The sequence below is a fragment of the Corythoichthys intestinalis genome, chromosome 9, assembly GCF_030265065.1.
Source record: "Corythoichthys intestinalis isolate RoL2023-P3 chromosome 9, ASM3026506v1, whole genome shotgun sequence".
NCBI lineage: Eukaryota > Metazoa > Chordata > Actinopteri > Syngnathiformes > Syngnathidae > Corythoichthys > Corythoichthys intestinalis.
In genome coordinates, this window is record NC_080403.1 from 33,492,363 (window position 1) to 33,516,790 (window position 24,428).

Below are 24,428 nucleotides of genomic sequence, written 5' to 3' on the forward strand. Positions count from 1 at the left end.
GCAAGTTCTCCCACTTGAAAATATTAGAAAGGCCTGTAATTGTCAACATGGGTAAACCTCAACCATGAGAGACAGAATATGGAAAAAAAACCCAGAAAATCACATTGTTTGATTTTTAAAGAATTTATTTGCAAATCATGGTGGAAAATAAGTATTTGGTCAAAACCAAAAGTTCATCTCAATCCTTTGTTATGTGCCCTTTGTTGGCAATAACAGAGGCCAAACGTTTTCTGTAACTCTTCACAAGCTTTTCACACATTGTTGCTGGTATTTTGGGCAATTCCTCCATGCAGATCTCCTCTTGAGCAGTGATGTTTTAGGGCTGTCGTTGGGCAACATGGACTTTCAACTCTCTCCACAGATTTTCTATGGGGTTGAGATCTGGAGACTGGCTAGGCAACTCCAGGACCTTGAAATGCTTCTTACGAAGCCACTCCTTTGTTGCCCTGGCTGTGTGTTTGGGATCATTGTCATGCTGAAAGACACAGCCACGTCTCATCTTCAATGCCCTTGCTGATATAATGATTTTCACTCAAAATCTCTCGATAAATGGCCCCATTCATTTTTTCCTTTACACAGATCAGTCGTCCTGGTCCCTTTGCAGAAAAACAGCCCCAAAGCATGATGTTTCCACCCCCTTGCTTCACAGTGGGTATGGTGTTCTTCGGATGCAATTCAGTATTCTTTCTCCTCCAAACACGAGAACCTGTGTTTCTACCAAAAAGTTCTATTTTGGTTTCATCTGACCATAACACATTCTCCCAGTCCTCTTCTAGATCATCCAAATGCTCTATAGCAAACCGCAGATGGGCCTGGACGTGTACTGGCTTCAGCAGGGCGACACGTCAGGCAGTGCAGGATTTGAGTCCCTGGCAGCGCATTGTGTTACTGATAGTAACCTTTGTTACTGTGGTCCCAGCCCTCTGTAGGTCATTCACTAGGTCCCCCCGTGTGGTTCTGGGATTTTTGCTCACCGTTCTTGTTATCATTTTGACGCCAAGGGGTGAGATCTTGCATGGAGCCCCAGATGGAGGGAGATGATCAGTGGTCTTGTATGTCTTCCATTTTCTAATAATTGCTCCCACAGTTGATTTTTTCACACCAGGCGTTTTACCTATTGCAGATTCAGTCTTCCCAGCCTGGTGCAGGTCTACAATTTTGTCTCTGGTATCCTTCGACAGCTCTTTCGTCTTGGCCATAGTGGAGTTTGGAGTGCGACTGACTGAGCTTGTGGGCAGGTGTCTTTTATACTGATAATGAGTTAAAACAGGTGCCATTAATACAGGTAACGAGTGGAGCCTCGTTAGACCTCGTTAGAAGAAGTTAAACCTCTTTGACAGCCAGAAATCTTGCTTGTTTGTAGGTGACCGAATACTTATTTTCGAACTCTAATTTGGAAATACATTCTTTAAAAATCAAACAATGTGATTTTCTGTTTTTTTCCACATTCTGTCTCTCATGGTTGAGGTTTACCCATATTGACAATTACAGGCGCTTCTAATCTTTTCAAGTAGGAGAACTTGCACAATTGGTGGTTGACTAAATACTTATTTGCCCCACTGTACATATAAGTACGTTCAGTTTCCCAAATCACTTAAGGTGAAAATGCACTGAGTATGGAAACACCCTGAGAAGTACAAGACACTCTAATCAAGAAGTCAATTCTCTGACGGTCTGTATTTGTTCATACAGCATGTGCTCTCGGCACGCACTGCCATCTAGAATGTGTGTGTATGTTGACAGAGCCGTTGAAGTGATCAACTCTCTTTTATTCCATCTCTCCTCTGAGAGGGGTGCATGCGTTTGAATTAGTTCTATCAGCAGCATGGCCATCTATCATGCTGAGAGGCACACAGGCACCACAGATCTGATTCTTGGCGCACCTTAAGGAGTTGCACCACTCTTTGGCAATATAAAGGTAAACCTGTAATGTGTGTATATTGACCAATGACCCGTTGTTAAATGATCTCTCTTGTGGCCTCCATGTGTAATTCTCACATGCACAAAGCTGCTCACAAAAGGTCCAGGAGGGAACATTTTATTCTTCACTATCTCATGGGCGTGTGTTATGAGAAACACTGCTGGTAGCATGCAGGGTTACTGTACAGCTGTCATTGGCATAAGTGGGGAGTGCTCAAGGGGAGGTTGCAGCATTGTGTCAGGGTGCATTGGTTAAACAGGGCAGCTTTTCACAAAGGTGAAAGAGAGAAATGCAAAGAGCGGGGGAGAATAAGCTTTTAGAAGGACCTCGACCTGCTAATGCCATAAACAAACACACGACAGATCAATCATAGTTCTACTGAAAAGGACACAGGCATGTGTGTGCTCATTAGCTCGAATGGTTGGAACCAGGTTTTAAGTGCTTTGCCTCATTTCTCTGTTCCAGCTATCCTGTGCAGTCTACATGACAGCTAAAGTGTGATATTCGTCATATAATTTTAGATTTTATGGCTTGCTTTTGCATCAATAAACCCTTAGAGCAGTTTTCTAAAAGTGTGGTCCACCAATCATACATGGGCTCTCTCCAGTGCAGTGGTTCTAAACTGGGGTTCGATTGAACTCCAGGGGTTTGGTGAAGGTTAAAAAAAAAACACGCAGAGCCCTATTTTACACGCTGACTAAATCTAGGCAAAGTGGGCTTTTTAGACCAGGTTTTTAACTGTTTTGCCCTAAATTTACAGACTTTATTCCATTTCTTTCAACTGCTAGCCCTCTGTCTAATGAGAGGAGAGACTGGTTTGCTCAGTGGAAGGTTGACTGGCACTTGGTATGAGGAAGCATAACAGACCTACAGACAGCTTGAACTTCGTGAATAATAATAAAAGAAAACAAAAACAAACAAAAACATCTGCGTCTGTTTACGCCATAAAAATAGCATGTGATGCAAGGATGCGACAATATAAAAAAAGGATGAGTGTGAAATTAAATGAGATTCATTTCATTTTTCAACATGAAAATCAACAGCAAAAGGCAAAATTATTTGTAGTAAATTTGAAATCCTAAAACAAATTTCAACAGGAATTCACTTGGGCTAGATTCATAGTGCAGGTCTTAATGCACAATTCCAATTTTTTGTCTTTTTTTTTTTTGTCGTGCCTATTCAGACTGCCTTTGTCCATTGAGCCCGTTCAAGTATTATGCATGCGCAATAATTTGCAGTTCGTGACATGCTGAGCAAACTGACCCGCATGCGCAGATGCATCAAAACAACTAACTACGCACTATGCATGCATGACGCACACACAAGTTTGACCCGACTCGGTCATGTAAGCACTGCTGAAATATTGCTCATTTCGCGCACAGTAAGAAACCGAGCATTATCAGGCTTATCCTTTTTGTCATTGTAGTTTTTTATGACTGAGGTCAAGCCGAGTTCACGCTAGGCGCTAATGAACTGCTACATCGCTGCCGCCTTGCGCGCTGCTCTCGCTCTATGCTGACGTAATTTCTGCATGAATTCCGATTTGGGAGACTTGACAGTTCAGACCACCGCCACATTGTGGAAAAATATGGCCCAGATCGGATTCAAACCACATACGAAAGTGACCCAGATCGCACTTGAAATGGTCCATTTCTATGCGACTTGTCATGTTCAGACCGTCAAGTTAATGCCTCAGTGGAGTCAGAAAAACACAAAAAAATCAGATTCGTGCATTAAGACCTGCAGTATGAACCTAGTCTTTGATGCTGGCTTACTAGGTTTTGAATTCGTAAAAAAATGCTTTATTATGAAATTCTGAAGGGTTCCCTGTAACGTTCTGCTGCTGGTCAGATTTTGTTTTGTTAAATAGCTGTGGCTCTGTGGCTGTGGCTAATTCCTGCTCACCAAAAATTGTATAAAGATGCAGGTGATCCAAAAGAAGGGTGCTGAGATATTACCTTGCTGGTCGCCATTCGACACCCTGAACTCTTGAGTTGCTTTGAATTTTGTAATTTCGCTCCTGCCTTGGGTTTCGATCGTCTGCCACTTTCGTTTCGTATTCATTTACCTTCTGCAGGTATTTGAGTGTATTTTTAGTTGTTTATTGGCTTCTGCCTACCACCTCGGTTTACACTCACGTTTATAGTATTGATCCCCGTCAACCTTCTGTCACGTACCCATTTTGTTATTTCCCCTTTTTTCCACGATCGCATGTTTTTGTTTTGTATTTAATAAACCCTTGAACGCATCCCTCAGTTTTTTATTGTCTGTTTTGAGGTCCAACTTTGTTTCCGCGTTTGCGGACCCTGACATTCGGTGAATGCATCTGTGAAACTCGTTGGGTGCGGTACCCTTAGCAAGCTTAAGTTAAGAACCACTGCTTTTGTGGAAAACAAAACAATGAGTGAAATACATGTTCTGACAAACTCCATGACCTTCCATGACTATACGATATTGGTTCTTCAGAAAAAGAAACAGTATTTGCCGATATTACAAAGCCTGCCACAATTCGATTCAAGGACTGTCAATTTATTTAATAAGAAATTATGTACAAATCAAATGCACTCAGTTCCATTTCACGTAAAGCAATTAAGGTGTTTATGGGAATTTTGCTGCTGAAACATTTCAGATATTTTAATAAAAACCTTTTGATAAAATGACATATATACGGTAAAAGATGGCTATATTTGTGTTTTAATTGATTTTGATTCGATTGTGCTTAACCAATCGATATATCGATCCGGACCAAATAATTGTTCCACCCCTACTACAGCACATTAATTGAGTATAGTTCAGCTGTATTCAACTTAGAATACAAAAGATTCCCTTTTTTAAAGAACGGCTTCTTTTCAAATATTTAGGAACAACTTCTAGGTTTAATACCATTTAACCCAATCCTTATGTCCAAGTACATTACCATTTACAGTAATTTATTTATTTTTCTTAATTTCTAAGTGCACTGTTAATGGCCAAACAGTTGTTAATAAAACATACAGATACCACTACCATTTTTTCCTAAACATTGGCTGACAACACTAATGTTTTTTCCTGAACATATTGGCTAACAAATTTTAACTCAGTTGGATTTCTAGTGCCATCAATAGCAGCCAATGAGTCAGTTATCTCGAGAACCATTGTTTTAGTTGATAGAGCGATGACCTTGGTGGATAGAGGGATGAAACACAAAGTCCAGTCCAGTCAAATGTGCCCTGACTTGTGTTTTTGTGTGTGTGTGTGTGTTTGCGTGTGCGTGTGCGTGTGGGTGTGCAAGGACATCAATGATGGAATGAAATGCAGACAGAAGACAAAATGTGGGGTGACATTTCCATTGGTGACAATTAGCTAACTATACCAGTTTGAGCAGAAAAGTCAAACTGACAGACAAGACACGCTGTTTATTGCCTTACATGGAAGGAGGCTCGCTCCTCTCTGTCCAGGGGTTGGGTGACAAACATGTTGCCACTGACGGGCTCAATGTTGTAAATGCCACTGGGGGGCTGATCAGCACCTGCGCCAGTGACGCTGTAGCGGATGCCAACATCTTTGTCCTGGTCTGAGCGAATCTGCAGGAAGAGTCAGAGACGAAAGTCAATTGAAGGCAATGTTCTGTTCCCAGGAGAATGGTATAGTGGTAAGTGTTGTCACTAACGCGTTACTAAATAACGCTTTACTGTAATCTGATTACTTTCTTTCAGTAACGAGCAATATAACGCGTTCATTATTCCAATCTGATTAAAGTTAGTTTCCGTAGTGTCTGTGCATCACTATTTTATTATTGCCTCATATGAAGATACTGTAGTCATGACCAAAGAGCATTTTAAATAGAAAATGTTCGGTTCCATGGTAACCACTCATAGTCACTTCCTGTTTTGGTCTCGAGTCAGATGTGCTAAGTGTTTTGGGACTGAGAAAGACGTATGCATGCGCAGGTGCACATTCGAGCCAAGTGCAGCCACCTGTTAAGATGTGCGAGGGAATGTTGATCTGTGTGCGTCCATGAATGAATGCAAGTATTTTTCCTTCATCCTGGAGGGTTCCAGCGATAGGTTGGAGCCGCTACGTTGCTGGCTGTTCGTAGATTTGCCGTTGGAAAGGCCGGGAGTCGTCGCTCCTGCTCGTCCTAGCGAAGTTCGCAAGAATTGGTTACATCATATTCTTGTTGCATATTTATGCCGCGAGGTGATGTGATCGTTTAGCATTTTTGGTATGTGTTGTAAGTACAATTGAGTGGTAAAGTGCTTAGTTGCCGCCACGTTTTGTGGCCATATCGACTGCTTGTGTGTACGGCATACTTCCAGGTTGTGCGGGCACATTCGCACCCGCCCCCACATTTGTGTTTATTACATTGTGCAGTTCATTTGTGTGTTGTTGATTATTGTGCAGTCAATTTGCATATTTTCACATTGGCACTGATATGCTGCTAACCCTAAACCCTAATCTGAAATTCAGAATTTTTTGACATTAGGCTTAATCCTCGAGTTATTGGGTGTTTAATCAGTCCATGGAGTTGATTTAAACAAATTCCATGCAGTTTGTCAGTTTTAGTGTTCGGGAGAGGTGAGTCAATGCTGGTTGAAATCAACTCCATCGACTAATTAAACCCCCGCTACCTCGAAATTAAGCCTTATGTGAAAAATCAATAATCGGAAAGTCAATTACATGCGCTGACATTTTTCTGTATTCATTCTTATGTTGAATCAGCAAAGGGAGAAAAATTGGTAAAAAGGAACCGATAAATTACTTTTAAAAGTAACTTGGTTACTTTGATAATCAAGTAATCATTAAAGTAATTAAATTACTTTTTCCAGTAATCTTGTGTATTCGCCTGACTTCAGCGCAGACGGCATGGGATCAGTTCCCATTCTGTGGCTATATCCCTCTCTGTGTGTGCCCTACAACTGACTGCTAACCAATTTAGGGTGTAGGCCACCTTTCGCACAAGGTCAGCTGGGATAGGCTCCTACACCCCGCGACTCTGACAAGGATTAGTGGTGTTGAAAATCGGTGGATAGATGTTCTGATCTGTTCCCAAGTGATGGCAACTGTGATGTTGTCTCAACATGTAGTGACGCAAATTCGACACAGAGTGACCCAATATTGACAAGAAGTGATCCACAAATACCCCCAACAGGGAGTCACCTAGAAATGGCCAAAAATTAAGTGGAAGTCACCCAAAGTCAACAGGAAGTGACCTGGAATCAAACCAGATCAACAGCAAGTAATCAGAAATCAATGGGTAGTGATCTAGGAATGCACTAAAATCAACAGGAAGTGACCCCGGGAGTTTACCGACAAAGCATTCCACAATTTTTCTCCATAAATAGGATTTTCTAGTAAGCAAAGACATTTACTAGGCAGATCATTTGGGGAAAAAAAACCAAACAAAAAAAACGGAGAGGACATGACTGTGATGAGTGAGCTTCAGCCACAAAGTCCTTCAGAAAGCAACATTATGTAGAGTATGACAGGGGTTGAGTATTGCACTGGTATGGAAATTACAAACCCACTGCCAAATTGTGGATGAATCAGATGCTATCAATAATACCTCTGGAATGTATAACATATATTTTGAAGGGCAAACAATAGATTTTTGAGGACTTGTGAATACTTTTTATTAGTTATGTCAAGAAAATAAAACAAATATGAGGATAGAGGATTACTGGATCAAGCTGAGGCTTGTAACTTTGTGTTTATGGAGGATAAGTGGAAAAAAGAAGGTGAAGCTGGAGGTTAATCATAGGTGAGTCATAGACTTCCCTATCAGTTGACAAGACAACTCCCACAAACATTGCGCCACGCCTTCCTGAGAGCTGAGTTGGATTTTACTGTGATAAACACACGCTGCGTTCAAACGACGGATTTAGGTGGAAACAGGATAAATGTTTTACTGCGTACAAGCAGGCAGGTTTGTCTCAAGAGTGATTTGGTCGAGGATTCAAGGTAATTATTATATAAAAGAGCCCCATGCCTGTACTTACAACTTTTGTGAAATAGCGTAATTTTAGCTTGAAATTTTTACGTCGAATGATAGCTGCCCAGTATTTTGCTTTTAACCAAGATTCTAGACTGTTCTATGTTCATATCTATAGAAATTCCAGTGATGTTCGCATTTATTTACAGGAATTTTCAACTTAAAAAGCTCTTTGTTTTGTGACAGCCGCCATGTTGTATTCATACACAGCAGGGTAAGTTTACATTCAAATGATCAGGTAATTTTCGGCCAACTGCCAATTTTTGGGCTAATTTAAACATTTCTGCGTCCACAGGAAAAAGAACAAGCCTTTTACGTGTTTTATTTTATGCAACATTTCAATCTAAAAACGACGAGGGCCAGATAGCCGGCAAGACATGCCTCCGTGCTGAGGCAATAGTAACATAGGAATTAAACCTCAATAAGTTGTGATTGTATATAGAAAAATGCAAATTTTGCTTTTGTTGAGTAAAATTAAGATGATTCTGCATGCTTTCCTCAAGTATTGAGTTTCTGATTAGAAAACTGAGGGATTTATTAGCTGTTGAAAAAAAATTAAGTCGCTATTCTGGGCAAAAACTTGATATGTTAAATATAGCTATTGATCCTGAAAATACAGGTAATTATCTCTGCATTTGGTGATTTTGGTGCATCTAGCATAAAATTTGATCATTTTATAGCCATTTTAAATTTTGTTATATTTGTATAAAAAAGTAATTCATCAGGATTTTACTAGGGAACGACTGAATATTTTTATGTCGCTGCTCATGGAGACTCACATATGCCTAAGGGAGGTGCCTGTTTTGGTTTTAGGTCACTAGCAGCTTTGGATTTGGAAATATTTGAATTTAAAATTTTTGAAATATGGATCGGCCCCGAGCCCTGTGTCCCGTCAACTGATAGTGAAATTTACGGTAGATTAACATTTGTTTATTTGTGTGGCCTCCCCTCTGCCTCGGCTGCCGGCCGCGGGAGTGGGTTGGGGGGTCGGGTCTCCGATCTTGCATCGCCCCGTGGCTGTCCTGGGCGTTCTCCTGCCTCCGCCTTCCCCTCTCTTCTCTGGCTGGGCATCCGCCCTGCGCTCCGTCGCTGGTCGCTGGCTGGGCGCCGGTGTATCAGCGGGGTGTCGCCTGCACCGGCGGGGGACCCTGCCTTGCCTGGGGCTTGGTGGGCCGCTGGGGGTCCCATGGCGTGCCGTGCCGGTTGGGGGGCTGTGGCTGTGGCTCGTGGCCCGGGTGGGCGGGCGGGGGTGGTTGTAGGCGTGGGGTTGGTGATGCGTCCACTCCTGCCATCCCTGAAGGCCGGTTGATGGGCGTGCGGGTGGCCCGGGGGACCACCCTGGGTCCCGGGGGAGGGACGGTGGCTCCTTTGCTGGGCGGCGGGAGGAGGGATGGGCCCGCCCTCCCTCCCCGGGCTGGCTGGGTGGGGGCCGTGGCCCTGGGTTGGCGCCCGCGCGGTTTCTCCGCCCGTCTGCGTGGCTGTCGCTTGCCCGGTGGGGCTTGCGTGCTGCTGGATGTGGTAGGGCATGCTCGGGTTGGGGGTTCCGGTGCCGGGATTGGCGATGCGGCGGCGTAGGGTTGGTCGCCAACGGGCTTACACTCATAAGAGATTCACACGATTACTGGGTTCTAGATCACAGAACTGATTTGTGTACACTCTACCCTTTCAATCACTTAGCTTATAGTCTTATAGACACCCCCACCCCCATTCTCCTCTTTCACTGGCCAATTGGCCCCCACATGGTGTAAACCGGAAATACATCTCGCTGACGATAGCACCAGCATATTAGTAACTAGTTTAGATGTTCAATGTATTTCTTGTTGTTGTTTGTGTATGTGTTTCTTTTCTTTCTTCTCTTGTATTTCTTTTCTTCTGTCCCCCCATAATCCCTTCCTGTTCGCTGCTTTGTCATAATAAAAAGGTATTTTGAAGGATCACAATGGGAGTATGTCAGACTCTCCATGTGAAACATTAAAACTGTTCAGAATCCGGGCACTTAGACTTCCATTCTCTGTGTCAAACAGCTGAACAGGACAGGTTATTAAAAAAAAAAAAAAAAAAAAAAAAAACCATTTGTTTATTTGTGTTTTTGGTATGTTTTTTTTGTTGCATTGTTTTGGTGGTGTGAATTATCAAACAGATAATCAATTAAAAATACAGTGGGGGGAGGAAATGAGTTCAGGTTATCAGTTCGATCATGGAGTAAAGTGAGTAACATCCTAAAGTTGAGTTGAATTGGACAGTAGACTAATACACATTTGTAGGTAATCGTGAACGTATAGGTTTGTTATCAGCAATACATGGATGAAAACAGGTTTCCAAACAATGAGAGAAAAACAAGAAATATTACATTGTAATTATTAAAGTGTAAATTTAAAAAAATCTGATGACATTTTCATTCAATTTTTTTTTTTTTTTTTTTGCAAAATTGAGGGTGACTTACTTTCACAGAATGATAGGTTACTCTCTGAATGATGTAAAATTGCCAAGAACAGCCATCTTTGTAGTGAAATATCCCACTGTGCACTTCAGGCGTTTTTATCTTTTACTTTTGTAGACGCTTCAGTATAGTGTATTTAGTATTTGCTCCCACAATAAAAAATATCAATACTATGAATCGACGCCTTGTTGAGAAAAGGAGATGGATTTTTATCACTTCTCTCAGTGGCATTGATTTTCATTATGTTCCAAAAAGACATCTGAGTCACCATCCTTAATATGACAAAATTGAGTTTGCAAGGTTACAGTTACTGATGGAACATTCTCACCTTCGCATCCGTTTTTACTGAATCCACTGAATGAAAAGCATCCAAAAGCAATAACAGTAAATGTCAAAAGAAATCCACGCACACAGCAGACAGTAACAGCTAATTTATTCAGTAGAAAATACGAGCAAAAAAAATCATTTTTGATGAAATAAAATTGCAAGTTAATACCAGAATTTCCCGAAAATAAGGCGCACCCGTGTATAACGCGCACCCCAAATTTACTTGTAAAATCTAGGGAAAATTATTGTGCCCGTGTATAATGCGCACCCTAATTTTAGCACCAATAAATAAAAGAATACACGAAAACAGAGCTCGTGTACAGATACAGAAATGTCATCTTACTAACTGGTGAAACAAAGCACAAGCATTGCACATTGGTAGTTCAAAACATTACTGTAAACTGACGATATGTGCGGTAATAATATGATTTGACAACTTCTACAATTTACCAGAATCCAGGAGAAAACAAAACAGTCGTGACTTTTCTTTTAAAGGCTGCTGTATAACTTGCTCATTTCATCATGATGAATAAATGTTTAATCCATGGATTGATACGGTAAAATAAAAGAGAGGACTGAAGTCGGAAATCGGAAAGAGCGCATCGCTTTAGACTGTGACAAGAGGAACTATTGTTATTTGGGTTTGAGTTTTCCGAGGGACAGATACAGTTGACGGACACAGGAAGTCTATGTTGTGTTACGTTTGTTATGGTCTGAGTTGCCGAGTTTGCAATAAACGTTGACTCAAATGAGGTCAAGAAACTAAATTCTGTGCTTTATAAAGAGTGAAAAAAGCAGAATTTAACACAGACGAAATAATTCCACTAATCAGAGTGAAGTATTACTGAAACAAAATGGTGACGTCATGTTTCCATAATGGTCGGCAACGGATCGCCGCATACGCTTTCTTCAACACAACATGACCGTGTCAATAAAAAAAAAAAATCTGTCTTTATATATACTGCATATATATATATATATTTCTTTCTCCATCCCTGTACCCATATAGAATGCGCACCCATGATTTTACAAGTTGATTTCGGGGAAAAAAGTGCGCGTTATATTCGGGAAATTACGGTAATTGAATGCTCATGCTCGACTGCAGATAGTTTTAGGCATACACATTGCGAGTTGTCCGATAATGACTTTTTAACCTTAACCTGATATTCTCCAACTCCTTAACCTGATATTCTCCAACTCCAAAAATCCGATACCGATATCAAACCAATACCGATATATGCGGTCATCGACAAATTATGGCAAATTTTATAGTGGTGCCCCACTGGATACTTTGATAATGATAAATGTAACTTCTTGTTTTCCAATAAACATTCTGTGAAAAATTAGAGGACAACTTCAAATGAAGTTATGGAAAAAGTACCTATATTGCAACACTATATTTACTGTTTAAATCAAAATAATGCAAACATCAGTTTTTTGGATCAAGTGCAAGTGCAAAGTGCCAATATGGCCCTGCCATTACACATATGGCTCACACACAGTGCTTCTGGCCTGAAATAACAACAAGGGCACACAGCTTCAGTAAAGTGAATGAGGGATATTTTTCAATCATTTAATGTTCATGCTAATGTTTGCAACATGAATGCGAACGGTCTGCTCACAGAACAAATCCCAAGCATCTTAGTTTGGGGACACCTAATGGTCAATACGCATAACTGCTGTGCTAAGCTGTGACCAACCCTTGTAAGAAGGCAGAACACTTCCACATTCACTTTGAAGGCAACATGCATATTAGCCCAAAACCGATGTTGGTATTATCCATTATCATTTTAAAATGCTTTTATCGGCTGATATTATCAGCTACCCGATAATATCAGATAACTGCAATGAATTTTTAAAAAACTTTTTTTTTTTTAACCATCAAGTTTACATCATTTTTAATGCCTCGAACATTTAGGCTAGGTTCATACTGCAGGTCTGTATGCACAATTCCAATTTTTTGTCATATCTGTTTTTTTGGCGTGCCCGTTCAGACTGTGTCTGTCCACAAGCCGTATGTGTGCGCGTCGTGCAAGGGTCAGTTTGCCCCGACTCTCGGCCATGTAAGTGATACTGGAATACAGTACTGCTCATTTAGCACACCGAAAGAAAACCGAGCATTTTCAGGCTTGCCCCCCCCACCCACCATTTTATTATTATTCTTTTAGGACTGTTGTCAAGCCTGTCTCTTCCCAAAAAGCCGAGCGCTAATGTACAGCTCCTTTGCTGCCGTCCTCCGTGCCGCTCGCTCTCTGCTGACGTAATGGTGCACCGCACGCATGCTATTTTTAGATCGTGACGTCGCATCGTAAAGCGGAAGTAAAGCAGAAGTGGGACATTATAGACCCGCCCTCACATAGAAGCTATGTTAATTCTGCTACTTTTCTCCGGTAATCTTTCAAAAACGAACATGCCGATCACACATTGCTTTTTTGGAACTTGTAGAAATGACTCTAGACATCGCGACATATGATGGGTTAGCATGGTCTTTCAGAGGACAAAGAGGTAAGATTAAGATTTGTTATCAATGAAAAAATTAAAAGTGTTCGTTGGCTGTCACTGAGTAGCATTTGCGATCGGTCCACAAAACTAACAATATAAATTACCCCCGAGAACGGTCAGAGACATAGGACAACCAGAGGATATAATATATAAGAAAGACAGGGCTGGTGGTAAAGGATAGCTTGTTGAAACAGGAGAATGTCATTGTCATTCGCGTAAGAAAAAGGTGTTGATAAAAAGCTAAGGCTATGCTTAGATCGGCTCGTTTATTTCATCTTTTTCAGCCATTGACACTCAAGCCATCTCTTTAACTTAACATTTTTATGTTCTTCCACATCTTTGCCAATGAACTTGGCACCAGGGACATCATTTTCTGAGAGAATTGGTAGGTTTAGCTCTGTAAACATCTTCTTTGTACACGATTTCCATTCATTTACTATTGGGGACAAGCTCCCGTTTGTCCCCCACTTAGCAACAGTAGCTAACGCCATGAATATTAATGAGCAGAAGTGACGTGTTGCTTGCGGTACGCCATTGCTAAATGAATTCCAATTTGGGAGATTTGACAGATCAGACCGCAGCCACACTCTGGAAAAATGTGACCCAGATCAGATTTAAACCACATACGAAAGTGACCCAGATCAGATTTGAAATGGTCCACTTCTATGCGACTTGTCACGTTCAGTGTGTCAAGTTAATGCCTCACTCGAGTCGGAAAAACATTAGATTTGTGCATTAAAACCTGCGGTATGAGCCTAGCCTTAGTTTAATGCTTTTTAAGGCCTGAATTTTGACACAATCAATATAATGACTTTTAATGCTTTTTAATGACCCGCAGTAACTCTGCCTGTGTATAAATAATCAGCGTCTGCCCTTGGCCGTTGTAAGTTCGTCTTGTATCCTGAGCCAACAACTTTTGTAAGCTTTTGCCAAGATTTATGTTGGAGACGATGGCTTTTCTGTTATCACCCATTTTTTTGGTCTTCAGCCATTAGTGTGATACTTTTCGTTGTCACTTTTTGAACACTTTAGAGTGATAGTTAAACTTTTCTTTTCTGAGAAATCGTGCATTTGGGTCCTCGTTGCATATTTGTCACTTTTCTCTCCACTTTCTTGCGGCTAATTATCGTTGTCGAATCTGAATATAATTTGGACGCTTGCAGTTTATATTCCACTGCAGCTTATATGTGAAGGAAATATCATTTTTGTATAAAATTTGATGGGTGTGGCTCATACCTGGGTGGGTCCAATAGTCCAAAAATTGCAGAACTCCTATCTGGATAGCACATCATTTTATTTTTGCTACACTGATTTGATATCATATTTCTTTTCAATTTTCAGATTTTCGCCCCTGCTTCATTCCACTTTTTACAATATTGAATTGATTCAATACATGTAGAAAAAGGGTGGAACAATGTGGTGGTCTCGGTCTAAAAAATGCTGCCATTTCACATTTTTCTCAAACATAAAACATTTATTTTTATTTCAAACATAAAACATTTGTTTTTATGTTTGGTTTTGATTATTTAATGCCTCTGATCCATTACTTTGGTTAGTTACAATTCAGAAGGAATCATCATAGATTGAAATGGAGAAAAGTGAAAGCTTGAATCATCTTTTCTCTTCCTCTCCTATGCAATTTCCCCGGTCTGTGAGGCTCCAGATCATGCATGAAAATGAAATGACTTCATCCGTTCAACTTTGACGGCAGCTTCTGCATAAAACATCCCTCTGTTTGAACATGATACCCTCTCTTTTAATTTCCACAGTTGTCTTCACAGCCACAGAGCAGAACTTTGCTGCAAACCTTTTACAGGTTATAGTTTTCCCTCCCTGTCGGCACAAGAATCCAGGGCCAGATGTAATGTAAACTACACCGTCTATCAATCATATCACCAAGTACTGTCAACAAGGGTGGCGTATACCTCAACATGTACCTCGACATACGATCGCTTGGACGTACGATCTTTTCGATATCTGATGTAAAATTTGACTCGTCATTTGTCTCGAAATATGATGACGTGCTAGAAATACGACGATTTATGACAGCGTCGCAATTTTATTATTTTCCCGCAAGATGGTCGCACGCCGTATTTTCTTGTGAGATAAATCAGCATTGGCCCTAAGAAGGTTAGTGCAGGTAGTGAAAAAGGTGATTAAGAAGGAAGGAAATGATAGAAAAATATGAGGATGGTGTGTGCTTCAGTGAATATGTCTACGATCTCGAGGACGACTCTCATTATTATTATTATTATTATTATTAGGGCTGTCAAACGTTTAAAATTTTTAATCGAGTTAATCACAGCTTATAAATCAATTAATCGTAATTAATCGCAATTCAAACCATCTATAAAATATGCCAAATTTTTCTGTAAATTATTGTTGGAATGGAAAGATAAGACACAAGACAGATATATACTTTCAACATACTGTACATAAGTACTGTATTTGTTTATTATAAAAATAAATCAGAGATGGCATTAACATTAACATTATGTTAAAGTGATCCATGGATAGAAAGACTTGTAGTTCTTAAAAGATAAATGTTTGTACAAGTTATAGAAATTTTATATTAAAACCCCTCTTAATGTTTTCGCTTTAATAAAACTTGTAAAATTTTCAATCAAAAAAGAAACTAGTTGCTCGCCATTGTTGATGTCAATAATTACACAATGCTCATGGTGCTTAAACCCATAAAATCAGTCGTACCAAAGCGCCAGCAGAGGGAGACAAAAAACACAAGTAACAAGTGGACGTGACACTGTGCTGTCATTTTAATCTGTTTGAGCAGGGTTTGTGCGTTAATTGCGTCAAATATTTTAACGTGCAAAAATAATTAATTACCGCCCGTTAACACGATAATTTTGACAGCCCAAATTATTGTTATTGTGCAAGAAAGTCACCAGCTTCTTCAGGAATTAATCAATTATTTCGGAACTAGTGCAACACAACGCAGCTACTGTCCGCCGTAGCCGACGACAACAACAACAGAACATGAAAAGAGAAAGTAACAGCTTCACACTCTTACGCAGTGTTTTTCAACCTTTTCTGTTTCATGGCACGTTTTTAAATTGGAAAAAATCTCGCGGCACACCACAAACTAAAAATGTTCCAAAATTACTTTCTGTACAGTATATTTAATTATAAAATAATTTCTCGATATTTATACTTACTCAGTGTCAACCTTGAGCCTGTATGGATGAACACAAGGCCGATATCATGGCAGGAATCTCCGTCAACAGTTCTTAGTCTCTCTCTGTTTTTATTTTCTTATAGCAGTTAGGCTTGAAAAGCTCATACTTGACAGACAGGGGGACTTTAGAAATGTCTTTAATCGCATCAGGGGCAAGAATCTCGTTGACAATGGCTTTGTAGGCAGGTAGTATTGTCTCTTTTTGGGTTCAGCAACAAGTTTAGCAACAAGGCTTTGAGGGCTTTCTCATTTACCTTTGTAGTGTTTCTCATAAAAGTTGCCCGTTTCTCTGTTTTCATGGAGGCGAACAAAATACCGTATTGGCCCGAATATAAGACGGTGTTTTTTGCTTTGAAATAAAGCTGAAAAAGGGGTCGTCTTATAGTCGCGGTCCAGACATTATACCTATTCACGACGCTAGATGGCGCCAGATATCATTGAAGCGATGTTCTGTCATGACAGATCTCAGCTACTCTCAAGTTTAACCAGTTTTCATTATTTTAATGCAATGTTTTTCCTTATTCAGATTTATTTCAAGACTACAGTTACAGTTAGACTTCACTTTGCTGGTTAATGCAGTTATTAAAATTTTGTTGTTTTATCACAATAGATTGGTTCATTTACATTTCAAAAAAAGAGAATCCATTCATTTACGAATGTGATTGCACTTTAGTTTACAGATTTAAATGGTCAGATATTAAGATTTGAATGAGGCAAAATAACATGCTTTTTCTCTCAAATATATTGATATATAATCATTTGTTTCGGATATACTGTAATTATTTTCTGCATAAAAAATAATTTGGTGTTCAAAAAGTCTTTTTTCAAACTTGAGTCTTGAAAAAGAGGGGGTCGTCTTGTAATCAGGGCCGTCTTATATTCGGGCCAATACGGTAGTCCATCGACTTGTTTTGAAACAAGGGCGAATGCAACTGCTCGTGTCACGTTGAAGAACTGCTCAGATTTCTAATCATCACCCACCTTGCTGTCTTCGACAAGGTGTTGGAATATAACACATGGGGAGGATTGACAGTCTCAAATATGGATGAAATGGAAAGGACACTTTTGTGTATATTGTCACTTGACGACTCCAATCAAATGATGTACTGTAGACGTGCTGGGGTCCACATTGTCGCGGACAGCAAGGTGGCAGATGGTTAGAAATCTGAGCTGTTGTTGAATGCGACACGAGAAATACCTTGCTCATTTGCACACGACCGAAACCTTTCCAACTGCAACTCCGGCCGACGCCTTAAAAAACAAAAAAAAGCGATATTGGATAACTTCTCGCAGCACACCTGACGATCTCTCAAGGCACACTAGTGTGCCGCGGCACACCGGTTGAAAAACACTGCTCCAACGCACCTCTCACTCTCACGTCAGTCACACGCTGTCTTCAGGAACAGCATGTAAAACACAACCACATTAGAACCTGATTCATTATTATATTCATTCATTCATTCATTTTACATGCTGCTCTTCCTCATTAAGGGGCCCCGGAGGTGCTGGAGCCTATCCCTGCTAACTACGGGCAGTAGGCAGGGTACACCCTGAACAGGTTGCCAGCCAGGGCACAAGGAGACATACAGTGCCTTGCAAAAGTATTCGGCCCCCTTGAACCTTGCAACCTTTCGCCACATTTCAGGCTTCAAACATAAAGATATAAAATTTTAATTTTTTGTCAAGAATCAACAACAAGTGGTACACAATCGTGAAGTGGAACAAAATTTATTGGATAATTTAAACTTTTTTATCAAATAAAAAACTGAAAAGTGGGGCGTGCAATATTATTCGGCCACCTTGCGTTAATACTTTGTAGCGCCACCTTTTGCTCCAATTACAGCCGCAAGTCGCTTGGGATATGTTTCTATCAGTTTTGCACATCGAGAGACTGACATTCTTGCCCATTCTTCCTTGCAAAACAGCTCGAGCTCAGTGAGGTTGGATGGAGAGTGTTTGTGAACAGCAGTCTTCAGCTCTTTCCACAGATTCTCGATTGGATTCAGGTCTGGACTTTGACTTGGCCATTCTAACACCTGGATACGTTTATTTTTTAACCATTCCATTGTAGATTTGGCTTTATGTTTTGGATCATTGTCCTGTTGGAAGGTAAATCTCCGTCCCAGTCTCAGGTCTTGTGCAGATACCAACACGTTTTCTTCCAGAATGTTCCTGTATTTGGCTGCATCCATCTTCCCGTCAATTTTAACCATCTTCCCTGTCCCTGCTGAAGAAAAGTAGGCCCAAACCATGATGCTGCCACCACCATGTTTGACAGTGGGGATGGTGTGTTCAAGGTGATGAGCTGTGTTGCTTTTACGCCAAACATATCGTTTTGCATTGTGGCCAAAAAGTTCAATTTTGGTTTCATCTGACCAGAGCACCTTCTTCCACATGTTTGGTGTGTCTCCCAGGTGGCTTGTGGCAAACTTTAAATGAGACTTTTTATGGATATCTTTGAGAAATGGCTTTCTTCTTGCCACTCTTCCATAAAGGCCAGATTTGTGCAGTGTACGACTGATTCTTGTCCTATGGACAGACTCTCCCACCTCAGCTGTAGATCTCTGCAGTTCATCCAGAGTGATCATGGGCCTCTTGGCTGCATCTCTGATGAGTTTTCTCCTTGTTTGAGAAGAAAGTTTGGAAGGACGGCCGGGCCGAATAATATTGCACGCCCCACTTTTCAGTTTTTTATTTGTTAAAAAAGTTTAAATTATCCAATAAATGTTGTTCCACTTCACGATTGTGTCCCACTTGTTGTTGATTCTTGACAAAAAAATTAAATTTCATATCTTTATGTTTGAAGCCTGAAATGTGGCGAAAGGTTGCAAGATTCAAGGGGGCCGAATACTTTTGCAAGGCACTGTATAACCATTTACACACACTCATACCTACAGAGTGTTCAATCAGCCTAACATGAAGGAAGGCCGAAGCCCAGGATTGAACCCTTGATCTCAGAACTATGAGGCGGACGTGCTAACCACTCAGCCACCGTGCCGCCGTTATCATATTATTAATCGTATATTCGTTTGTATTTATAATTTATTTGTTCCGTTATGCGCAATTGCTATTTGTTATTATACCTTCAGTATGTATTAAGAATTTAGCGTAGGTTCTTGGGCTGTAAAACAAATAAATTGAATTATCATGTATTCTTATGGAAATTTCCTGCTCAACATACAACCATTTCGACTTAGAAACCAAGTCCTGGAACTAATTAAATTTGAATGTTGATGTACCATTGTGCTGTATGTAACATCTGCATGGTTTTACTGATTAAATATATTTTCACAAAGCCCACCATCTAACTGTTAGTCCATCAGAATCATTAATAATAACAACTTTAGTCCTTTTGAACTCCAATAGAACATTTTGTTTCAGAAGGTCATGGCAAAAGTAGATTAAAGTCCATTCACTGCATTTGATACAGAATTTGGCTGAAAATGTTAATTAATTCCACGGGCCATATTTTGGTAATTCTTGTTAAATAAATAGCATAAATAGCATTTAAGAAAAACAAGCAGAATATATTTGATATTATGGACTTGGAATGATTGGAAATTGCAGCGCCAAGACAACGGACAGATAAGGGCATACGAGATACAGGATGCCTTCTGACCACGGAAGCCTAACGTGTTCGTCATGCAGCTGACTGAGCGAGATTGACACTAACAAGCAGGTGCTAGATAAGACACCTACAAGCCCAAATCTGGAGCACCAAAATGCCAGCATCAGCTCTTCTTTGGGGCTAACTATGGACTGTTCAGAAAAAGGGCGAGACATGCTGCCTTACCACAAAGAACGCCTGATATCCAACTGATAACACAAGAAGACGAAGGCTGAGAACTTTAACACTCAGGCCCTCTTTGGCGTTGAGGTGGACATAACCACCTACTCCTGTTGCCTCAGTAACGTAGACTCAGCAATTGTGACGCGCAAACTAAAAAGCCCAACCTGAAATAGAAGATTACCCTAAACAACACCCACGAACAGACCCTTCTTTCGGCCCACAGCCCGCCCAGTGAGAGCCTTAAAAAAGACTGAATGCTTAACTAATCATTGTCATTTTTCTCGGAATTTTTTTGTTGACTTGTGATATGGTGACCCTGGGGCCAGTTTGCCTTCTTTCGGGTCTCTCTGTGCTGTTTGATTGCTGGGGTTAATTTGAGTTTCGAAGACTTTTTGCAGCTTTTAAAATGGAGTCAGTACAAGGGGGTTAAGACTAAGGTGAATGCGTGGAGTTTGGCCTTTTGGATGGGTTGTTGGATTTCCGCCGGCCTGGGTGGTTGGAATTGCGCTAGCGCAGTTCCGGCGGTTCGGCTGGCGTGATTCTGGCAATCTGGCTTAAAGGTCAAATTCCTTCAGCACGCACTTATGACAATGGTAAATTTGGAAAAATTTCACAAACTAGCAAAAAAAAAAATTGACCTGGTAATGATCATTTAAAGAGGAAAGCTGCATGTGCTATTTCACTGGCGGCGCATATTCTGAGCACTTCTTAAAAAGGTCACAGAATTTAGTTACAAATCTTATTTATTTTTGTTTTTTTAATTTAATTGAAATAACACTTCTGATATTCAAAGTCTAAACTGGTCAGTTTCATTGAGCTAGCTTCAGTAGTTTGAGTAATTTGCTTTAAAAATGATATGAATGTTTTTGGTACATCCTGTATTTCTACTGTTTGCTCTTAAGGCAGCTTAAGAGTGTGAAATGCTTGGCCGCTAAAAGTCACCTAACGTACCCCAAAGTGAGAAACATTCTCAGTTCAATAATTCAGAATACTTTTTTTTCTGACCATGCACAGACTTGCTTGTCATTGCGTGTTGCTTGGATTGTAAAGCATCCTCAGTGAAGTTGGCACGTTGACGTAACAGTCCTGACATGCCATGTGAACTCTGCTGCCAAGTCTGCTTAACATTCAACATTGCGGTCGCCTAAGATCACATGTCACATTTGCTGGTGTATCTTAATAAGGAGAATTTATATGAATAAATGGAATAAATGAAGAAGCACGACTTCTTTGGGTCTTGGGAATCCCATGAGTGACAACTCTGCAATTGAACCATTTGAATGGAATGCTAATGACAAAAGATGGGATTTTTTTTTCATCCTCCCCAAGCACTGCCTTTCTTTCATTCTATCACCACCATCCATCTCGAGTTCTCTTTTTTATTCGAGTTGCTCCCGGTGGAGTGACTGGCTACTAATCACACAAAAAATAGCAGAGAAAGGCAGATGTAAGGGACTTAACTTGATGTCTGTCTCCCTCAGATCAGACCAGACATCAGATAAGTGACCTATTTGTAGCTCTTTGAGAGTGATTTCCTTGATTACTGACAACCACTGGGATCCTCTGGGACAAGCTATCAGCATGAGAAGAAAAATTGCAATGGATGGAGGGATAGAGGCATAGGAAGTGAAAGCAGTAAGGAGTTAGGAAAGATTAGAAGAAGAATTATTGTTCTGTAAAGCTCCTGGGGGTGACACAGGACGTGCAAACAGAGGGATATTCACTGAGCATAGCGACTTGCTGCCTAATTAGTGTAATACGAATGTTCAGTCTGTCCAAATCTCCTTTGATTGATCTGACCCTGTGTAAAGACCCTCATACAAAACTAAGCTGAATTCCAGCAAACTAATTTTGCTTGTCATGCTGAAGCAGAGCGACACTTTTCAAACGAGAAATATTGAGCTGTTATTTTCTTAATACCGCAACTTTTATAAGGCACACCTAACTATAAGCTGCCACCCACCAAATTTGACACGAAAACGGCATTTGTTCATAGATAAGCCGCACTGGACTATAGGACACAGCTGTCCTCACAATGTTATTAGATATTTACATAAAACAATATTAACCAGTAACACTTTATCTAACAGCGACATCATACGACTGTCATAAGACCAAATGAAGCTTTGAACCAATTAACTGCAAAGCTTCATTGCTTCAAGAAGCTTCATTTAACCATTACTGCTCCCTTGGGGGAGAGGATCAACCTCTGTTATCACCTGCTGTCAACACTGTTGCTGTCATCCAACATGCATTGCAGCACTCCAGGTGTAAAAAAACAATCAAAATTCATGGTCTGTGATAATTATTTCTACAGTAACTGTTCCAGTTGTTGTTTTTTTGTTGTTGACAGTGGAAACATTAGACAATCATAATTACAGCATGACACTGTCATTTAATAATTACAGTGGGGCAAATAAGTATTTGGCCAACCACTAATTGTGCAAGTTCTCCCACTTGAAAATATTAGCGAGGCCTGTAATTGTCAACATGGGTAAACCTCAACCACGAGAGAATGCGGAAAAAAATACAGAAAATCACATTGTTTGATTTTTAAAGAATTTTATTAAGAAATTATGGTGGAAAGTGAGTATTTGGTCAATACCAAAAGTTAATCTCAATACTTTGTTATGTAGCCTTTGTTGACAATGACGGAGGCCAAACGTTTTCTCTAACTCTTCACAAGCTTTTCACACACTGTTGCTGGTATTTTGGCCCATTCCTCCATGCAGATCTCCTCTAGAGCAATGATGTTTTGGGGCTGTTGTTGGGAATCACGGACTTTCAACTCCCTCCACAGATTTTCTATGGGGTTGAGATCTGGAGACTGGCTAGGCCACTCCAGGACCTTGAAATGCTTCTTACGAAGCCACTCCTTTGTTGCCCTGGCTTTGTGTTTGGGATCATTGTCATGCTGAAAGACCCAGCCACGTCTCATCTTCAATGCACTTGCTGATGGAAGGAGATTTTCATTCAAAATCTCTCGATACATGGCCCCATTCATTCTTTCCTTTACACAGATCAGTCGTCCCGGTCCCTTTGCAGAAAAACAGCCCCAAAGCATGATGTTTCCACCCCCATGCTTCACAGTGGGTGTGGTGTTCTTTGGATGCAATTCAGTATTATTTCTCCTCCAAACACGAGAACCTGTGTTTCTACCAAAAAGTTCTATTTTGGTTTCATCTGACCATAACATATCCTCCCAGTCCTCTTCTGGATCATTCAAATGCTCTCTAGCGAACCGCAGATGGGCATGGACGTGTACTGGCTTCAGCAGGGGGACATGTCTGGCAGTGCAGGATTTGAGTCCTGGCGGCACATTGTGTTACTGATAGTAGCCTTTGTTACTGTGGTCCCAGCTCTCTGTAGGTCATTCACTAGGTCCCCCCGTGGGGTTCTGGGATTTTTGCTCACCGTTCTTGTTATTATTTTGACGCCACGGGGTGAGATCTTGCATGGAGCCCCAGATTGAGGGAGATTATCAGTGGTCTTGTATGTCTTGTATGTTCTAATAATTGCTTCCACAGTTGATTTCTTTACACCAAACGTTTTACCTATTGCAGATTCAGTCTTCCCAGCCTAGTGCAGGTCTACAATTTTGTCTCTGGTGTCCTTCGACAGCTCTTTGGTCTTGGCCATAGTGGAGTTTGGAGTGTGACTGACTGAGTTTGTGGACAGGTGTCTTTTATACCGATACTGAGTTAAAACAGGTGCCGTTAATATAGGTAACGAGTGAAGCCTCGTTGGACCTCGTAAGAAGAAGTTAGACCTCTTTGACAGCCAGAAATCTTGCTTGTTTTAGGTGACCAAATACTTATTTTCCACTCTAATTTGGAAATAAATTCTTTAAAAATAAAACAATGTGATTTTCTGTTTTTTTCCCCAAATTCTGTCTTTCATGGTTGAGGTTTACCCATGTTGACAATTACAAGCCTCTCTAATCTTTTCAAGTAGAAGAACTTGCACAATTGGCGGTTGACTAAATACTTATTTGACCCACTGTATCTCACTTTTGAATGGATGTAAAAGATCCAAGCTGGACATAAGTGGAGTCAGTAACATAATTTGCTGGATGACACTTAATGACATCGGTCATAAGCATCAGTAATGCCCATGATAGTGTTGTGTCATGTCATATTAATGACAGTGTTATGACAGTCTTATGATGCTGCTGTCAAATAAACCCAAAACAATTCAACAAATAAGCCGGACTGGACTATAAACCGCTGGTTTCAAAATGAAGGGAAAAAAAGTAGCGACTCATAGTCTGAAAATTATGGTAGT

At 40.5% G+C, this 24,428-nt stretch overlaps 1 protein-coding gene across 2 annotated transcripts in view; it reads right to left on the reverse strand.

Moving 5' to 3' along the window:
* cdh4 (cadherin 4, type 1, R-cadherin (retinal)) overlaps positions 1–24,428 on the reverse strand; it is a 411,266-nt gene that overhangs the window by 96,493 nt on the left and 290,345 nt on the right. For both annotated transcript variants that reach the window (XM_057846061.1, XM_057846060.1), the window contains exon 5: positions 5,329–5,484. In XM_057846061.1, the coding sequence (XP_057702044.1) occupies positions 5,329–5,484 (156 nt within the window). The remainder of the gene's footprint in view (positions 1–5,328; positions 5,485–24,428) is intronic.